At 45.8% G+C, this 17501-nt stretch overlaps 1 protein-coding gene across 1 annotated transcript; it reads left to right on the forward strand.

Annotated features, from left to right (window-relative positions):
* The first annotated feature begins 7770 nt into the window (after positions 1-7770).
* Positions 7771-14088, forward strand: PSMD6 (proteasome 26S subunit, non-ATPase 6). The gene is made up of 8 exons (XM_062585806.1): positions 7771-7995; positions 8332-8537; positions 9048-9193; positions 10229-10448; positions 10560-10668; positions 11908-12076; positions 13567-13644; positions 13782-14088. The coding sequence occupies exons 1-8, from the start codon at positions 7851-7853 to the stop codon at positions 13876-13878; spliced, it is 1170 nt and encodes a 389-aa protein (XP_062441790.1). The 5' UTR covers positions 7771-7850; the 3' UTR covers positions 13879-14088.
* Positions 14089-17501: the final 3413 nt, after the last annotated feature.

Genomic DNA, 17501 nt, shown 5'->3' on the forward strand with positions numbered 1-17501 from the left:
CCCTGTTGCCCCAGCATGAGGGATCTGCACGTATGATTATAATCTGGTGCTGTGTCTCAGGCAAGCCAGGATGCCGCATAGTCTCTTCGCACAGAGCAAATACCTCAGCATTTTGCTTCGTGATTACTTCCACTCTGTTCACTTCAGCATCCAAAAAAAGCGTTTGTTATCTTTTCATGTGAAAGGCTTTCTGGAAGCTGGACATAACATGCATGAATTATGAAATAAAAATACCACATGTGTTTAGGATGAGAGGAAAAAAAAAAGGCCCTGGCTTTCAGGAAAGCTTTGTAAGCTTGTTGAAAACAAGAGCGCTCGCTACGCATAGTCTTCTGCTAAAGGAAATATCCCCACCCCCACCCCATGCTTTCTCCTTTTTCTTCCCCCTCGTGCTCACCCCACTGCTGTTCTCGGGGTCCCAGCTCCAGCCCCGGGCAGTGCTGCTCTCTGCTCAGAGCAGTAGCACTCATCACCCAGCGACTACTTGCGGTGGGATCTCCCGGTCCTCTTGCACAGCAGCAGCCGGCGAGTCAGTGGGTTGGGAGGTGGCAGCACGTGGGCTGCTAATTCGGAGCGATTCGGCATGCACAGCCTTTACCTAAGAGCACCGAGGGCGCCTTTCGCCAGTCATGTTCTCCACGCAGGTTGTCTGAAAGGCTCCCCCCTTCTCCTAATCTTTCATTTTCATTTATCTTACCAGCGATTAATTAAGAATGCTTCAAAAGATGATGGCTTTGGACGACGAAGCTTTTCTCTCTGATCTGCGATGCTTGTTCCTTAAAACATCACTTCAAATACTGTGGCAGGTTGGATGGTTTCTGTTTCAGCGATGGCCTGCTAGTTTTAATTAGCTTTATCACAGTCGAAACTCAAAATCTGCTCTGAATGTACTCCTTTGAATTTAGTTAAAAGGCACTCTTTGAGCTGACAGTCGTTCTGACTGTAGCTTGCAAGAAAGACTTGAATTTTACAAGTTACGGGAAAGGTCCGCGTTACCGCAGGGCTGAGCATCCACCGTCCCGGAGCGCACTGGCATTGCCGGGGCTGCTGAGAGCCAGGGCAAATATTTCTCTGGGCTTCCGTCTTCACGCAGTGTGTTTTGCATCGCTCTTAAGCGGATTCAAGAGAGGAAGCCGAGGTGGGGGAGGGAACGAAGTGAGTGGGTAGGAACAAGAGGAACCGGCATATGGAAAAGTGGAAGAAAACTGTTAACTAAGGAAAAAAACAAAGCACAAGCACGGGAAAGGGTGAGCAGGTTTTGCACGCTGGCAGGATTCAGAGCAGGTCATAGAGAAAGCTAGGAGTTATTTGTACCAGAGCAAGGAGCTGCTTGTGCCAGGCAAAGGCGCAGGAGCGGCTGTGAGTCACTAGAGGCGGGATGGAGAGAGTGGGAAAGGGGGGGACGAAGGCGACGGCCCCCAGCCCGTCCCCGCGGCGGTGCACTCAACGCTCTGGGGGAAAATGCTCTGAAAGGGAAATGAAGCAGCAAGACTGCCGAAATCTTCACGTATCTGTGTATGCGTGCGCACGTGTCTACGTATATCCGTATGCTACGTGTGTATTCGCCTGCAAACCAATGAAGACACAACTGAAAAAAACAACTGGAAAGAGGCCGCCATAAAACAAATACTTAACGTATCAAACTGAAGATGACCGGGTTTCTCAGAGGTTTACCCTAACTGAAGGCCAGGGCCTCGGTCGAAGACGTCATTTGAGTCGCCAGGCTGCTGGCTAAACGGCATCTGACCCCAGCTACACCTGGAAAACGTACGTCAAGCCGCACATGCAGTGGGGCTCAGGGTTAACAGGGTTTTGCAGTTAACAGCGAGCAGTCGACGGCCACAGCTCAGGCAAGGCTGCCCAGGGCCCTGAAACGTCATCCGGGCAGAAGTTTCTTTGCTTCGGAGCTGTTAAAAGGCCACCAAAAGGAGCTAATTGCACATTTTTTACACGGTGAAGAAGGAATGCAGCTGAGTTCGATTAAATATACGACAAAGTTACTGACCTGACTCCAATACCGCTAACAGTGTCAGCGTCTCACAGCGGGCTAAGCCTTGCTTTCCTTCCTTAAGTCCCTTCTCTCCGACCTCGGAGCTTTCCCAGCTGATCTCGGGCCATGATGCCCATCCTCTTGGGGGGTTTTCTTCACCTCTGCAGCATGGAGGCTCTTTCTTTCCAAGAAAAGCAGCATTAGTCTTCTGAACTTGAAGTTTGGGGGTCAGTTACAGCTTCTTCAAAGAGAAGAGAAGAGAAGAGAAGAGAAGAGAAGAGAAGAGAAGAGAAGAGAAGAGAAGAGAAGAGAAGAGAAGAGCGCGGGTTGAACTGAAGACAACCCACCCCTGCAGCCCCGGTAGGAGGGGGTCGGTGCCCCCATAGCGGGGCACAATCCTGCCCAAGGAAAACGGAGAAACAGGGAAGTGCCCTGTTTGCTAAGTCCTGCTGCTTAAAACTAGATTAAGCCAACTGGCTGAGTCTTTCCTTGGAAAACACAGATATCTGTGTTCGTTTACTCATCACAGAGCAGAAATAAAGATATGGGAGGTTCCCGAGCATCTGAATTGCCAGTATCCTACCGTGCTCAGCCAGATCTCTCGGTTTAAGGGTAAAGCAGAATTTCCACGGAGCTGGGGAAAACATTGGGACGTTGCGCGCAACCATGTGTGTCCAAACTCCAGGAGTCTGGAATTTTCTGCACACTTATTAAAAAATTAAAAATCCTAAAGTAATTATCCAGGTATTTTCACCCAAACTGAAGTTTCTCGTGCTGGTAACCTACGTATTTGTGGAACAGCAGCACTTCGGGTGAGCGGTGATGGGGCAATGCATCGCAGCGCTGCGCATCACGCGAATGTAGCTCGCTGGGAGTGCATATCCCAGAATTATCCTCATTCTGGGATTTACTCCACGTCACGTGCAGGACAAGAAAGCAAGAGTAGCTTCCTGCAGGGTGATGGGCGGAGAGCATAATCACGAGACTCTTTCCTCAGAAATCCACTCTTTTAAAAAATCCTCAGAGAGCAAAAGTCGATAAGACAGCATAGAAAAAGGCCAATAAGCCTGAGCTAAACGAGAGGAAAACTGAGTAATCCCAAGAGCACAGAAATAGAGAAAGATTTCAAAATCCCTGTTCTCCATTGCAAATTATCCCAGGAAAAAGGCCTAACTAAAACACCAACCATTCGACAACCTGAAGATATAAATTAGCTTTCTGCTAACAGCACGTGTAAAACCCAATGAATTCCAAACAGATGGTTTATTTAAAGATCGCATTATACGCAGTATAATCAATATCCAGATTACAGCAGGGCCGTTGCAAGGAAAAAGATATAATTGTACACATGTGAAAACCCTCCTGTTTGGACAGAGACTGGGCAAGAGCAATCAGTGCTTCTTAAAGTCTTAGAAAGGCAGTGAAAGAGCTGAAGTGTGTGTAATTACCGGCTAGAGTCATTGCAGCAAAGCAGATAAAGTTAATTATATAGTAAAGGTGCATTTTCAGTTGACATGGTAGTAATCACAGCCAACGGAGAAGTGCCCAACAGAAGGACCCGCATACAAGAAAAGCAATCGCTGGGTGAACGTATAGAGCCCAAATTACCTAAAAACAAAGGCAGATATAGAGACGCAGCTGGAGAGGACAGAGCTTAAGAAAGATCCATGGATTTCTGCATGCAGTAGGGCATCTTAAAAAGCCTTAACCTGTGCCCATATCCCACGAAAGATCTCATGTCAGTCTGGAAGAGGTTGGATATTTGTGCTTCACTTGGGGAAGCAAGGGCTGGATCCAGTGCCAGGCCAGGTCCGGGAAAGTATTCACCTTGTTTCTCAAGAGAAATGCTCAGTTATATCCTAGGTACTCTGCGGTATATGAAAAAAAGTGCACCAGCCCCAAACGGAAAGCCTAGAGTACCAATTTTCTGAAGGCCAAATTGCATTTAGGAAAAAAGAAGCAGCAAACAGAGCTCACTTTGAAATTCGACCTCCCACCCTGCGTTTAGCAACGTCTCTACCCACCGGACGGTGTTAAAAGCCGAGGGTCCTGCAACACAACCTCTGAAACGAAAGGTTGTCTGCGAGGTGCAAGCGCAAGGCAGGCATTTGCCTCCGTGGGTGTTTATGCATCTTTACAAATGCGCTTTTCTGGGGCTAACGGGGTTGCAACCGGGCGGTTGCAACCACCCTGTGCTAGCCCGGTCAGAGGGGACCCGGCGATGGAAGATGCTCCTTGGCCGTCTTACCGCTACCTGCCGTTTCAGTTTCTCATGGCCATTACGTACTAACAGCTTTTCAGACCGCTAATTAATGATGCTGTTTAGCGGCGCCTTCCCAGGCTAATAAACCCCTCTAAAATGGCTGTTTGCTACAACACGCTGATTAACAGACTTTAATGCTGCAAGAGCCTTAATTCGGGGATTACGTGAAGCGCTGTCCTTCAGGGCATCCTGACGCGCCATAGGTTTATGCAGAGACATACGTTAATTAGGGCAGATCTAGGGCAGATCTTAGTACTGCAGTCAACGTGTGTAGTAGTGAAGGGTGAGGAATGAACTCAGACCACGTTTTCCAGAAATTAAGTTAAAACAGCCTTGAAACAAATGCGTTGGCCTTCAACTGCCCAAGCGTCGCAGCACGGCCGCCGGCGTGGAGAGGAGGCACGGCTGGTGCTGCTGAGACGAACCAGGCACCAGCAAGCGAGGAGGTCCCCTCGGCCCCAGCGGTGGTGGGCGCGTTCAGCCCGGGACGCCCGGGTAGCACCACGGGACGTCCTTGGTGGGCAGAGCGTTTCCACGCCCCGCTCTCGGCAGGCGCCACGGCCCAGGAGGTCCCGGGGCCGCCGTCGGGGTGGCCGACCTGCCCCTTTCCCCTTCCTCCCTTGGAGAACCGCGATCACCGACGCCAAGCGCAGGCTGCAAGCAAAGTGCGTCAGCTGCACGAGGCTTTATTTCTTCGCATAAAATACTCGAGATACAAATATTCTCCCCGAACTCCCTTTCGTGTTCAGCATCACGTGCACGGAGCTGGGCTCCCTTAGTCCCATTTATTGCTTAAATACGCACAGATATGCAAAATGCGGGCAAATATTTACAGACAAGAAATGCTGGGTTTCTTAGTTGACTGCTGTTTCATACACCTATCAAACAAAACACAACACCTCAGGAAAATTAGAAATCGACTTTCTTACTCCCTTATCACTCCTAACAACTTACTTTGCGGCCAATTAAAAAGTGCCAAACACAGAAACAGTAGAATGAAATTCTTCTTTACGCGGCACGTAACGCAACGGCGGCACTTGCTGCCCCGGTGTCACGTGGATGCCAAAAATTGAGCACTGCTAACAGGGAACAAATATTTGTACGGGCAGAGCTGGAATAGGTAAGAACGACGTGAATGCTGGAAGAGATGCAGACCTCAAGCTGTGGTTGCAAAATGATCTTTATTAGGGATTAGCGAGAGAGCTAACGTGGCAGTCGGGTTATCTGCTTACTGGGGAGTTGCACATAGTTTCCACCTTGCACTGCACGCTGCAGAGATGCAATAACGGGACACGGGATCTGACTCAATACAGTAATTTTTGCATCCCAGCTCCGCTGTTCACACGAGTAACGCTCCCTTGTGTGTGCCAGCGTGTATGAAACATCAGCCTTACTTATCAGGAAAAAAAACAACTGTCCTTTTTCTTCCTAAACAAGGCACGCAAAGCATAAACAAGCGCCAGAGCACATTACCCAAGAAATATATCTGGGGACACGAGTCCAAAGAAAATATGCAAGAGGCCGAAAAGAGTCTGTCACAGGAAACCTAATTAATAGGTTTCTGAGCAAACACAAAGGCCAACAGGCAAATAACATAAACATTGCTGTGGAAGAGCTGCATGCAGCGCTTCGCGGAGCATCAAAGCAATTCCTTATCACGGGACCGATAAAAAAAAGGATTGCAACTCCAGGAAGAAGCAGAGACGGAGAAGGGCCTGCTCAGAGAGCAAAGGAACGGCCCAGCTTGAAACGCGGATTCGCCTTTGCTTTAGTCTGAAACACGGCAGAACTACATGCCAGCGATTTAGATGAAAAACGAAAAAAATCAGAAGCACGTAACAAATACTAGCACTTATCAAAGATGCAGCAGGCAACAGTTCCTCCCGGCAAGCTTGTAAATAATTCACGGCCGGTATAAGGACACCCAGCACTGGCAGCCCCGGAACGCGCCGTGCCGCAGCGCTGCCCGGCCCGCGGGCGCTGTCTGCCGGCCCACGCGCGGCGGCGGGCACCCACGCGCGGCCCTCGCGGCGAAGCGGCGGCGGCACGCTGCAGCCTGCGCTCCAGCAGCGACGCGCGGGGCGGACTATAAACGCACACTGTTAGCGCTAGTGGAAGTGCTTTTGCTTTTCAAACGGCTAACGGGGGAATAGACGGGTGGCAGCTCTCGGCGCCTGCAGGTATCTATAGGCAAAGTTTGCTTTAGGTGGCGCACGCGTTTTGGAGAGGCGGGCGAGGTGGGGTTTAGGAACCGCTGCTGAGTGTCGGTGGGATGAGTCCACGTTTTCCGTAGCACACGCGACCCTACAGCGTCGCGGGGTCTGGCCGCATGCACCTGCGGTTTGTGAGGCCTCTCCAGTGCAGGCAGACAGATGTTTGCAACGACCCCACGTGCCTTGAGCGCTGCGTCTGCCCCTGCAGCTGTCCTGGGAATCCCCCTGAATTCCCGGGGGCCCCGCGGGGTTTCGAGAGCCGGTTTTCTCCCTCTCTCTGCATCGCCTCCTCCGGGGACCGCTGCAATGGGGCAGCATCTGCCAGCTGCTTCTGCGGTACCAGAGCAGAGCCCCTGCGGCCCGGACACGGGCACTACACCGGACACGGGCACAGCCCCCGCAGCCCGCGTGCACACGCACCACCCACGGCCTGCGCACGCACAGCACCCGCAGCGTGCACAGGGTGCGAGCAGCCCCGCAGCCTGCGCTGTGGGCGGCAACGCCTATATCCCGTGCACGCACAGCGCCTGTATGCACGAGCACCCCCTACAGCTTGTGCACGCACAGCTCTTACAGCTTGCACCCTGTGCAAGCCCCTATGGCCGGCACTGCGTGTAGGGAGCCCCTATATCCGGTGTGCGCAACCCCTACAGCCTGCGCTGTGCACGTGCAGCCCCTATAGCCTGCCGCTTTCGCGTGCACAGCCCCTATAGCCTGTGTTCACAGTACCTATAGCCTAGGCTGTGCACACACTTGACTGCTCACCCTCTGTGCACAACACCGTACCTCACACATGCACGCTCCGCACTGTGCACGCACAACACGCACAGCTGCCCACCCTACGCGTGCACACCCAGCCCCCTGTGCACGCGCAACACACACATGTGCACCCCCTGCACTCTGTGCGTGCACAATACGCACACCCCCTCCCCACGCTTGCACCCCCTGCACTCTGTGCGTGCACAACACCCCCTCCCCACGAGTGCACCCCCTGCACTGTGCGTGCAGAACACGCACACCCCCCTCCCCACGCGTGCACACCTAGCACTCTGTCGTGCACACCACGCACACCCCCTCCCCACGCGTGCACCCCGTGCACTCTGTGCGTGCACAACACCCCCTCCCCACGCGTGCACCCCCTGCATTGTGCGTGCACACCACGCACCCCCCGCCCCCACGCGTGCACGCCCTCCCCTCCCCGCCACGCACGCGCACCGCGCACCCCCTCCCCGCGCGGCGCGGCAGTGAGGGCGCGGCGCGGCCGCCGGCCCGGCAGGGGGCGCAGCGGCGGCGGAAGCGCGCGGCCGTTTCCGCCGGTGGCGGCTGAGTCACTGGGGCCGCGCCGGGAGCAGCCGCCGCCGCCGCCGCCGCGCCGGGAGCCGCGATGCCGCTGGAGAACCTGGAGGAGGAGGGGCTGCCCAAGAACCCCGACCTGCGCATCGCCCAGCTCCGCTTCCTCCTCAGCCTGCGGCCCCGCGCCCCCGACCCCGCCGCCCGCGACGAGCTCATGGCGGCCGTGCGGCTCCACAGTGAGCGCCGCGGGGCCGCGCCGGGGCCCGCCGGGCTCGGGGGCCGGGGGGGGCCGGGGGGGGCCAGGTTCGGGGGCCGGGGCCCGCCGGGCTCGGGGGCCGAGGGGAGCCGGGGCCCGCCGGGCTCGGGGGCCGAGGGGAGCCGGGGCGCGCCGGGCTCGGGGGCCGGGGGGGTCCGGGGCCGGGGGGGTCCGGGCTCGGGGCGGGGGGAGCCGGGGCCGGGGTCCGCCGGGCTCGGGGGCCGGTGGAGGGGGGGTGGTGGAGAGGGGCGGTGGGGCCGGCTGTGCCGCCGCCGAGCCCTGGCGAGGCGCCGCAGCCCTCCCTCCTCTCTCGCAGACATGGCCCCGTACTACGAGGCGCTCTGCAAGTCCCTCGAGTGGCAGGTGGACGCGGATCTGCTGGGCAAGATGAAGAAGGCCAACGAGGAGGAGCTGAAACGCCTCGACAACGAGTTAGAGGACGCCGAAAAGATCCTGGGGGAGAGCGAAATCCGCGACGCGATGATGGCCAAGGCCGAGTACCTCTGCAGGATCGGGGACAAGGTTGGTCCATGGGTGCTGCGGGCTCGTATCGGAAGTGTCGCGCTGTGATCCTCCGAGACCAGGTGACTTCCAGTAAGTTTTCTCTGCCGCACAACTCTAACGTGCCTGGGAGACAGGAGGAGAGTGTTACTGAAATTTGAATCACCTTGTAAGAAACAGGCGGGCTGTAAGAAAACTCGCGACAAAGGAGTAAGCTATTTGCTGTTTTTAAATGTTAATTTTCACTTACCTTGCGTCTTTAAACTTTCTAGACTAATTACATAACACACTTTAATTTCAAATTACAGTGTGTATTTTCACAGTCTTTAGGGTTAAAAGCTATTTGAGGAACTGCTTTCTTAGGATTTAGACTCTGAGTCTTTACGATTGTCAGTTTTTCTGCAGAACTGTAACACTGGTTATTAAAGCCATGACTATCAATGGAAGACAGTGAGAACACTTGTGATAGACAATTTGCAGATATTCTAGTTACTTTTAACATTCTTATAGTAGAAAATCTTATCTTGTTAGGAAGGAGCTCTGACTGCGTTTCGTAAGACCTACGACAAAACCGTGGCGCTGGGGCACCGTCTGGATATCGTGTTCTATCTTCTAAGGATTGGCTTGTTTTATATGGATAATGACCTCATCACACGGAACATTGAGAAAGCAAAAAGGTACAATTTGGGTTGTTTGAGTGAGTGCACTAAAACACTTTGGGACAAATTGTAACACAAGAAATTGAAGATAAGTACCTTGCTATCAAGAAATGACTAAGAGTGGTTATGAGGCAGAATCAAAGAACCATGGGTGGGTGTTACCTTGTGTACTAGAGATTTTCCTATTCCTGTTTCTTATATGAAGAGGCGAAGAAAAGAGAATATTTTGTATCAACTGTTTTCTAGCAGCTGGCTTGATTTGAATGTGTAGCTTGCCTTCCCACTTTTCTGCTCTGTAGCTGTTAGAAGGCGAATAACTGGTGTAATTATAAAGAGCAGCGCAGGAATACCAAGTGAATTCAGCCAATGCCAGTGCCATGCAGTTGGCTTGATGAAGTGCCAGTTTTTCCTCTGAAGCAAGATCCTTGTTTCAGTACAGTATGGTTGGATGCAGGTATCCTTCTCTCTTCTCCACTGCTGGCTTGAGCGTCTGCACTCTTAACATTTTGAACTTCGTGGTTACTGTAGCAAGCTGAGGTTTCCAGTCCCTTGGCAGGTGCCATGAGAGACCAAGGCAGAGGTATTTTCTTATAATGTTCCTTGAGCACTGATTTTTTGTATATTGCCTCTTCAACTGTGAACATTGTGTTAGTATGATTCTTGAAAGTTAAGTTGTTTCAGTGGTAATTTGAAAATTTTTTTACTATACTGCTAGTTAGACAACTTTTGATTTTAGTAGAAAGAGCAGCAGAAATACGTTTCCATGACTGAGGTTGACAGTAGTATTTAGATGTGCATCTCAAAGCCTATCATTGCAACTTCAGAGGCTGTAAACTCTTTTCATTTGAAACTTGCATTCTGCAAACACTACTGGCCTCTCTTGTCCAAAGGAAGCCACTTTATTTCCCCGAAAGGTGTATGAAGCCTGGACCTTTTCAACAAGCTGTAACAGAAAACTAAGCACTCTTTCCTTACTCGTATGGCATTAGTTCATCTGCTGTACTTGTTTCATGTAACAATATAAGTAAATATTTCTCTTTGTTCTATTTTAAGTCTAATAGAAGAAGGAGGAGACTGGGACAGGAGAAATCGTCTAAAGGTGTACCAGGGTCTTTACTGTGTAGCTATTCGGGATTTCAAACAAGCAGCGGAGCTCTTTCTTGATACAGTTTCAACGTTCACATCCTATGAACTTATGGATTACAAAACATTTGTAACATACACTGTCTATGTCAGCATGATTGCATTAGACAGGCCTGACCTCAGGGAAAAGGTAAGGAATGCAGATGGTAACGCTAGTTCAAACAGACCCAGTCTTTCTTTAACCTGTTCCTGTCCTGGTTGAAAGTAATAGCATTTAAATACATTGTTTGATTGCTTTCAGGTTATTAAAGGAGCAGAGATTCTGGAAGTTTTGCATAGCTTGCCAGCTGTACGACAGTATCTCTTTTCTCTTTATGAATGCCGTTATGCAGCCTTTTTCCAGTCATTAGGTAAGCCTGTGTTCCTTCTTACAACACTACATTTAAGGAGCTATAGCTATTTGTTTTGTATCATGCAGAAGTATTGTGCAGAAGTATTGTGAGCAGCTACTTCCTAGAACTAGGGTTACTTACGGAAAATTATAGATGGTGGGGTTTTATTGTTTTGATGGGTTTTTTATGGCAGCAGTGACTAAAAATTTGCTGCTGTTGAATTCATACATTCTGTCGGGGGGGAAAAAAAAGTGGTCACATATAGTGAGTCTTATGAGAGATGACATCTGATAAGGAGGAAAAGTTTTTGAAATAGTTGTGGAGCACAGTCTTACCTGATGAATCAGGTCAAATAGGAAAGTTCTGAAAGGTTTTATCTTTGAAATAAGTTGTATGTCTAAGAGTCTAAGAGCCCTAAATTATGTAATTCCAATTCTAAAATCTCAACCTGTAAAAGAAATGAAATATTTTCATAGTTGTTGGTCACCATAGCCTTTCTGGTTCAGTTTCTCTGTAAAATGGCAAAATGAGGGAAAAGCTGTTCAGAAAAATTTCCCCAGTTCTTGCCAGTCTCAGACTGCTTGTTTTCCTGCTGTGAGATTTAGCATAGGAGAAAACAAGATGTTTAGAAACAGCAAAAAGAACCCTCCATTTTGTGGAAAAGTAGAGCTGATGAGATTAAAAGCTAAGAGCAAAATTTTCCTATTGCTGGTTTTAGCATGAGCTTGAGAACTAGAAGTGTTAGGAGAAATAGTCACTTCTTCAGTGCTTAGCAATCCTTATAACTAATTTTAGAGCCACTACCAGAAAGTCGATCTTACTCCCTTTCCCAGCTTTTGGTAAGAATGTTTCTTCAAATAGATGTACACCAAGTACTGTTTGTGTCTCAGCACTGCTTTATTCCTGTGGGACAAGAGATTCCAGCGGTAACTGTAGTGAGGTGGTCCTGCTACAGTATAGGAGAGATACTAGCTCACATCCATGCTGAAAGTATTCCATGCTGAAAATGCAAATAATTAGCTTAGCCGTAGTATTGTTTGCATGTTATTGCTGCTTCTAGTTAAAGAACTAACAATAGATTATACAAACTTATTTCTGTACAGTGTAGAATACCTTTCATACCCTAAAGTATGCAAGCATACAAATAGAGTAATGTTCACCGTGATGACTTGTTTACTGGTGTTACGTATTCTATTAACATAACTGATATTTTACATTTCTTGCAGACATTACAGATTGAATTTCTTTTCTTTTCAGCTATTGTAGAGCAAGAGATGAAAAAAGATTGGCTGTTTGCACCTCACTATCGATACTATGTACGGGAAATGAGAATTCATGCATATAGCCAGCTCCTAGAGTCTTACCGGTCACTGACATTAGGATACATGGCAGAAGCTTTTGGAGTCAGCGTAGAATTTATAGATCAGTAAGTTGTTACCTGTTCATTTAAGTAAGTTTATAAAAAAACATTCCTTTACACATTTTACCTATTTACCAGAATCTCATTACAAATTAAAATCTTTATTTGACTCTAAACATGCCAAGTTATGTTTGTATGGAAGAGCCTGGCTAATTTTTTTCAAATGAGTCTCATGTTTAAGTAGAGAAAATAATTCAACTAATGATGATTGTTCCAGTATTTTTTTTCATTCTGAAGACTGTATGAGAAATTAGTCTTTTATCAATAATTTGGGGTTTTTAATACTTGTATTTTTATGGCCCTTCATAAACTATGAAAGTTAAGATTTTTAGAGGACATTTTTTAATTCACAGTGATGCCAAACTTAAAGTTTTGTGAGAACACTAAAAGCTGGAACGCTTATCTTTGGCAGCATTATGAATTACGTACCCTACAAGTTCTAACTGGTTTCCTAATATAGTTTTGCTTGCTTTCTGGTACAGGACAGATGGACAGGATCTGATGCTCTTGACTTTAACCAGGTGTACATAGCAGTCTCAGTTTGCAGTTCTCTTTCTAGTTCTTATTATCTAACTCCATTGCTTTTACACTAGTGTGAAGCGTGAAATTAGCATTTACACATGGACCTCTGCCTTTTAATTCCTTCACAAGAATCATTCTTCTTTCATAGAGAAGTTTTAGATTTTCTACCGTAGAGATATGAATACTGCTTGAAATATTCAGAAATGAATTAATAGGTGTTTCAAGAGGAACTAAATACCATTTAATTAACAGAGATAAATGTTTCTAAGCCATACCAGTTCTTTTGCTTCCACATATCTTGCTAGTTGTTGTAACTTGTCTTACTATAGATCACATGAATATTTTCTTTTACTGCAAGGCTTGTGCTTATTGTTAAATGTGTGGGTTTTTTCTATCTAATTTTACAGTTTTTAACTAAGACTAATATATTTGCTAGTCTGATCAAAAAGAATAATTCAGTAAATTACAGGTCCTAATTAATAACATTATAATTCTTATCTTTATCATGAAATAAAACTGTAGACCACCGGTTGATTAAAGAATAAAAAAAAAAAAAAAAAGCCTATTTTGAGCTACTAGAAAAATAAGGGCCTATTAATAGATTTTAATGAATTGAGTAGCATGAAGGTTTTTACATCAGAATAAATTCTGAATATGCATGTTCTCTGACTGCTGCCTTTGAATTTGAACAGTAGTTGATGCTGAACTGAATCTTATTCTTGAGTGAAAGTAAGAGTTTGGCCTGAGGAAAAAAAAAGTACTGACTTAAAAGTTTTGTGTCCAGATTATGCTCATGTTTAACATCAGTACATTCAAACTTTAATAAGATGAGAGTGTCCTTATGAAAATACATAGGCTGTTGCTTCAGAAATAGTGTGGTGAAAATGGTATCTTGTGGTAACATGTTCTGTGTTGCTAGGCCTGTGATTCCTTGATGAAACATCATTACTTAACCAACTTTTTTCTTTAATTAGGGAACTTTCAAGATTTATCGCAGCTGGACGATTGCACTGCAAAATAGACAAAGTAAATGAGATTGTAGAAACTAACAGGTATGCTATCAATTCCTATAAATTATTTTTGATGCTCCAGTTGAATTCTCTGTATTTTGATGACACTTATTACAGAAATGTAAGTAAGTGGCTTGATGTAAAATATACTTACCTAAATTTTTTTCCATAAATTGTAGGCCTGATAGCAAGAATTGGCAGTACCAAGAAACCATCAAGAAAGGAGATCTGCTGCTAAACAGAGTTCAGAAACTTTCCAGAGTAATTAATATGTAATTTTTTAATGCAAGGGAAGGGAATACACAATTTAGATGTTTAAAAAAATTTTGGAAGTAACCTATAAATATATTGTATAACTTGGTATACTGTAGGTAAGAAAATTACTAGTGAGAGAAGTAGTGTTTTTACAGTCCACTTCATTATGTAAAACAATGTTCCATTTTGGTGTATGAATCCCAGTTCATTTATTAAATGTATAATACAGTTGATGATCTTTTGTAGTATATTTTGTTCCTTTGTATACACAGAGAAGCAATGTTCAGCATTTAATAATAAAGCAGAACCAGGATAAAGAACTAATGGCAATCCCACGGTTGCATTTCTAAGACTAGTATGTTTGACTCAAAACAGTCAAGTAGCAGAACATTAAAAGTAGCCAAAAATGTTAGTATGCAAATTGTATGGGCTATGCCATTGGGAACATGGTCAACTGAAGTAGCCTGTCCTTTAAAATGGCATTTTTGCTAGCTGTTAAATAGAAAGTCAGTACAATAGCAAAACATTACATTAAAAAATTACTTCCTCTGTTAGATTTGGAGATGTCAAAATGATGGTAGGAACGGTGGAAAAATACTATTGCAGTTTGACACAACTAATCAAATACTGCAGAGGGTTACAATTTCTTTCTTCACAGCTGCCAAGGAATAAATGTTTCAAGTAGGCTGGTGCCATTCTGATGACACATGGTTTCTGTCCTTAGCAGAGCCTAAAGCAGCAGCTGTTTACCCTACTTTCTTGGCTTGGCTTGATAGATTTTTTTCAAAGGAAAAAAAACTCTGTGACTTACTTAGTTCTGTTGGTTGTTTGATGCCAACACACTTAGCAACAGAACCAGTTTACCTTCCGCATTCATTGCAGATTTAATGCTTGAAGTAAAACAAACAGGTAGATACCCAAAGAAGTATCCTGACGTTTGGAAGCTAAAGTGCAAGTGATAGGATAGCGTGGGATTTCACATTCCTGCTCTGCTTCCTCTGAGATCTCAGAGGAACTCTCGTCTTGGAATCAGCACCACCTGTCGCAGGTTAGACTACCCAGAAACTATGTTGAGAGTCCATAAATATTCTCTGCTGAACTGTTCTGAAACTCAAAATAGAACATTTGATTTTTTTTTTTGGTTTTCTTTTACATCTAGCTAGAGGCTAGATTGTTTTCCAAGTAGTACCAATTTAGCTAATGTTTAAAGATAACAAATTTAGACTATACTAGTTAGAAAAAAAAATCTGATCTTCAGTTTGTTTAGAATAGTGAGTGATAAAGGAGAATCCTAGCTTACACACTCACTGCTTCCTGTGAAGTTTTAATTGGCTTATGCCAGTATTCAGAGCTGTAGTAGTCTCTTGCTGTTTTTCTAGAGTCTTCCATATGAGATGGAAGTACAGCAAGCTGGGAAAACTTTAAATCTGGCTACCTCTTGGTAACATTATTTCTTTGCACCTTCAATTCATTAACATGTTGGTATCAGCAGACCATACTACAAATGGCATAAGCCATCAACCTGACTGAACGGAGACACTTCATTTCTGGGACACTGATGAATTTTCCTTTCTAAGGTGCAGTTTAACCAGCCTTAATCTAAAACAAAACTTCATGAAATAAATCTCAGACTTCCACTCAGCTTTTGCATTGTTAAATGTATTTTTAACTGTAAAATGAAGGGGATAAAAGTTCTCTTACTCCAGGAAATTAGACTACTATAGACTCTATTCACTCAGGGGAAATCTTCCTGCTGTTTTAGTGTACATAAGTAAGTGCAACAGAAAAAGGAGGAAAGCATTGTTGCTATTTTGCAAGGAACAGAAAAGTATTATTAAAGATCTTTAATGTGCTGTAATATAGATATTTGCAGAGCTTTTGATTTTTTAAAAAAATTCTAACGAACATCGTTCTGTTGGAGCCAGGCATTTTAGAATTTTGTGTTACTCTACTCAAGTAAGTGAAAAAAATGTTCAAAACAGAAGCACCCATCCTACTAGAACAAGCAAAGTAAATTTTCAGTATACTTTAGTAAATCAGTTCTAGTAAGGATCTTTGTCAAGGCAATCGGCTTTACCTAGTAAAACACTAATTGCACAGAAGAATTATTAAAGACCGTCTTTAAGATCCTGACCTGCCTTGCTCATTTTCTGGTCCCAGCCTCTTTCTGCAGAGAAGGATCCAGGAGGAACCTGCAGCGCTTATTAACTAAGCTTGTTGGGCCTGGATCTGGCAGAAAAAAAAAGAGTAATGACAATTTTACCTCAGCAATACTGGGGCTTTCATTGACACCTCACTCACCCTCTCAGCCATGCTAAATGGTGGTGGGACAAAATTCTGTCCGGCTGTGTGGGAAGGGGACATCCCTGAAGTCCACAGCGGGATGCACAAAGGGTAGCAGGAGTGACACCTTGCACTGCTCGCCTGAAAGAGGAAAACACAATCCAGTACGTGGTTTCAAACAGCAGGAAGGCTGAGGGGGTCCACAGCAGTCAGGTCCCTGATCAGTGACCAGATGTTCGCTATTTTATCAGTTCTAATTGCCTACTTGAATGTACATTTGAAACAAAAGTGAGAGAGGTTTGTGCTTCCTTTAAGCCCTCAAGTAAATTCCAGTCAGCTTTTACTGTTCCATAACCATATTAGTTTTTTTCCTTAGGCTCATTTCATCTCGTGATTTTTGTTTCTTATAACTGAGTGGCACTCTAGACAACCTTTCATGCCTCAGTCTTGATACCTTTCCGTGGATTTAGTCCACATGCCAAAGTAAGTCATACATGCCCCCTTGTGATTCAATCCTGATACAGTTCCTTAAACTAGTGCCATTCTCTGAGCCCGCTTTGTCATTAAAATTCTTCTACAAAGCGGCTGAAATCTTGTCTGCGTGCAAAAATGCTTTGGCTCACCTGTCTCCTCTGCTGAAGGTTGGGCTCCAAAGTTTAAGATAATCTGTGAGTACAATTAACACACACACAGCTTGCCTGCTTCATGCAGATGAGCAAGTAATTCTCAGGATAGTTTTGCATCTTCCCTCTTATTGCTGGACTCCTTTCAGTCGTGGCTGTAGTCTGGCTAATGACAGATAAAAAAGTCACTCATTTCAGAAAAGATTACGTGAGTGAACAGTGCTCAGCTGCAACACAGGCCAAAAAAATCATTTCCACAACTGTCTTAAGAAGAGCAACTAAACCAAGCAGCAGCTTAAGCAAGTCCTTGCTGATGCCTAACAAAGTTTCTGTACAGATTTGGCTACAGATGTCAACTACAGCTATTTCTCACAGCCTTGGACAAACGCTTTTGACTGCATTTCTCAGGCTAGTTTTTAATCATCTTTGGCAAAAAGCCTTGAATCTAAGTTAACTTGAACTTTTCAGAAAAGTTTTTTCAGACTTCTCTGAAGTTTGGTGCACCAAAAAAAAAAAACAAACAAAACAAACAAAAAAACCAACATAGCTGCTTTTCTGCAACAAAGCGCCCATGCTGCTTATTAAGAACAAATCCAATAGCTAATGTAGCACTGAGCCAAAGCACTGAGAAAAGTGTTCAGTCAAATTAAGAGTCCCATGGTGGATCATACAAGCCACGTGTGCTTGATTATTATCATGCGCTGCTGCAACAAATAAAGACTAAACCAATGGAAATTT

Source organism: Rhea pennata, chromosome 12, assembly GCF_028389875.1.
Source record: "Rhea pennata isolate bPtePen1 chromosome 12, bPtePen1.pri, whole genome shotgun sequence".
In the NCBI taxonomy this organism is placed as follows: domain Eukaryota; kingdom Metazoa; phylum Chordata; class Aves; order Rheiformes; family Rheidae; genus Rhea; species Rhea pennata.

Bases quoted from the DNA above. Each gene is read 5' to 3' on its own strand.
- PSMD6 (XM_062585806.1), top strand. From the start codon at position 7,851: ATGCCGCTGGAGAACCTGGAGGAGGAGGGGCTGCCCAAGAACCCCGAC. The intron at 12,077-13,566 runs GTAAGTTGTTAC...TTCTTTAATTAG, and splicing joins AGCGTAGAATTTATAGATCA to GGAACTTTCAAGATTTATCG. The intron at 13,645-13,781 runs GTATGCTATCAA...CATAAATTGTAG, and splicing joins GAGATTGTAGAAACTAACAG to GCCTGATAGCAAGAATTGGC.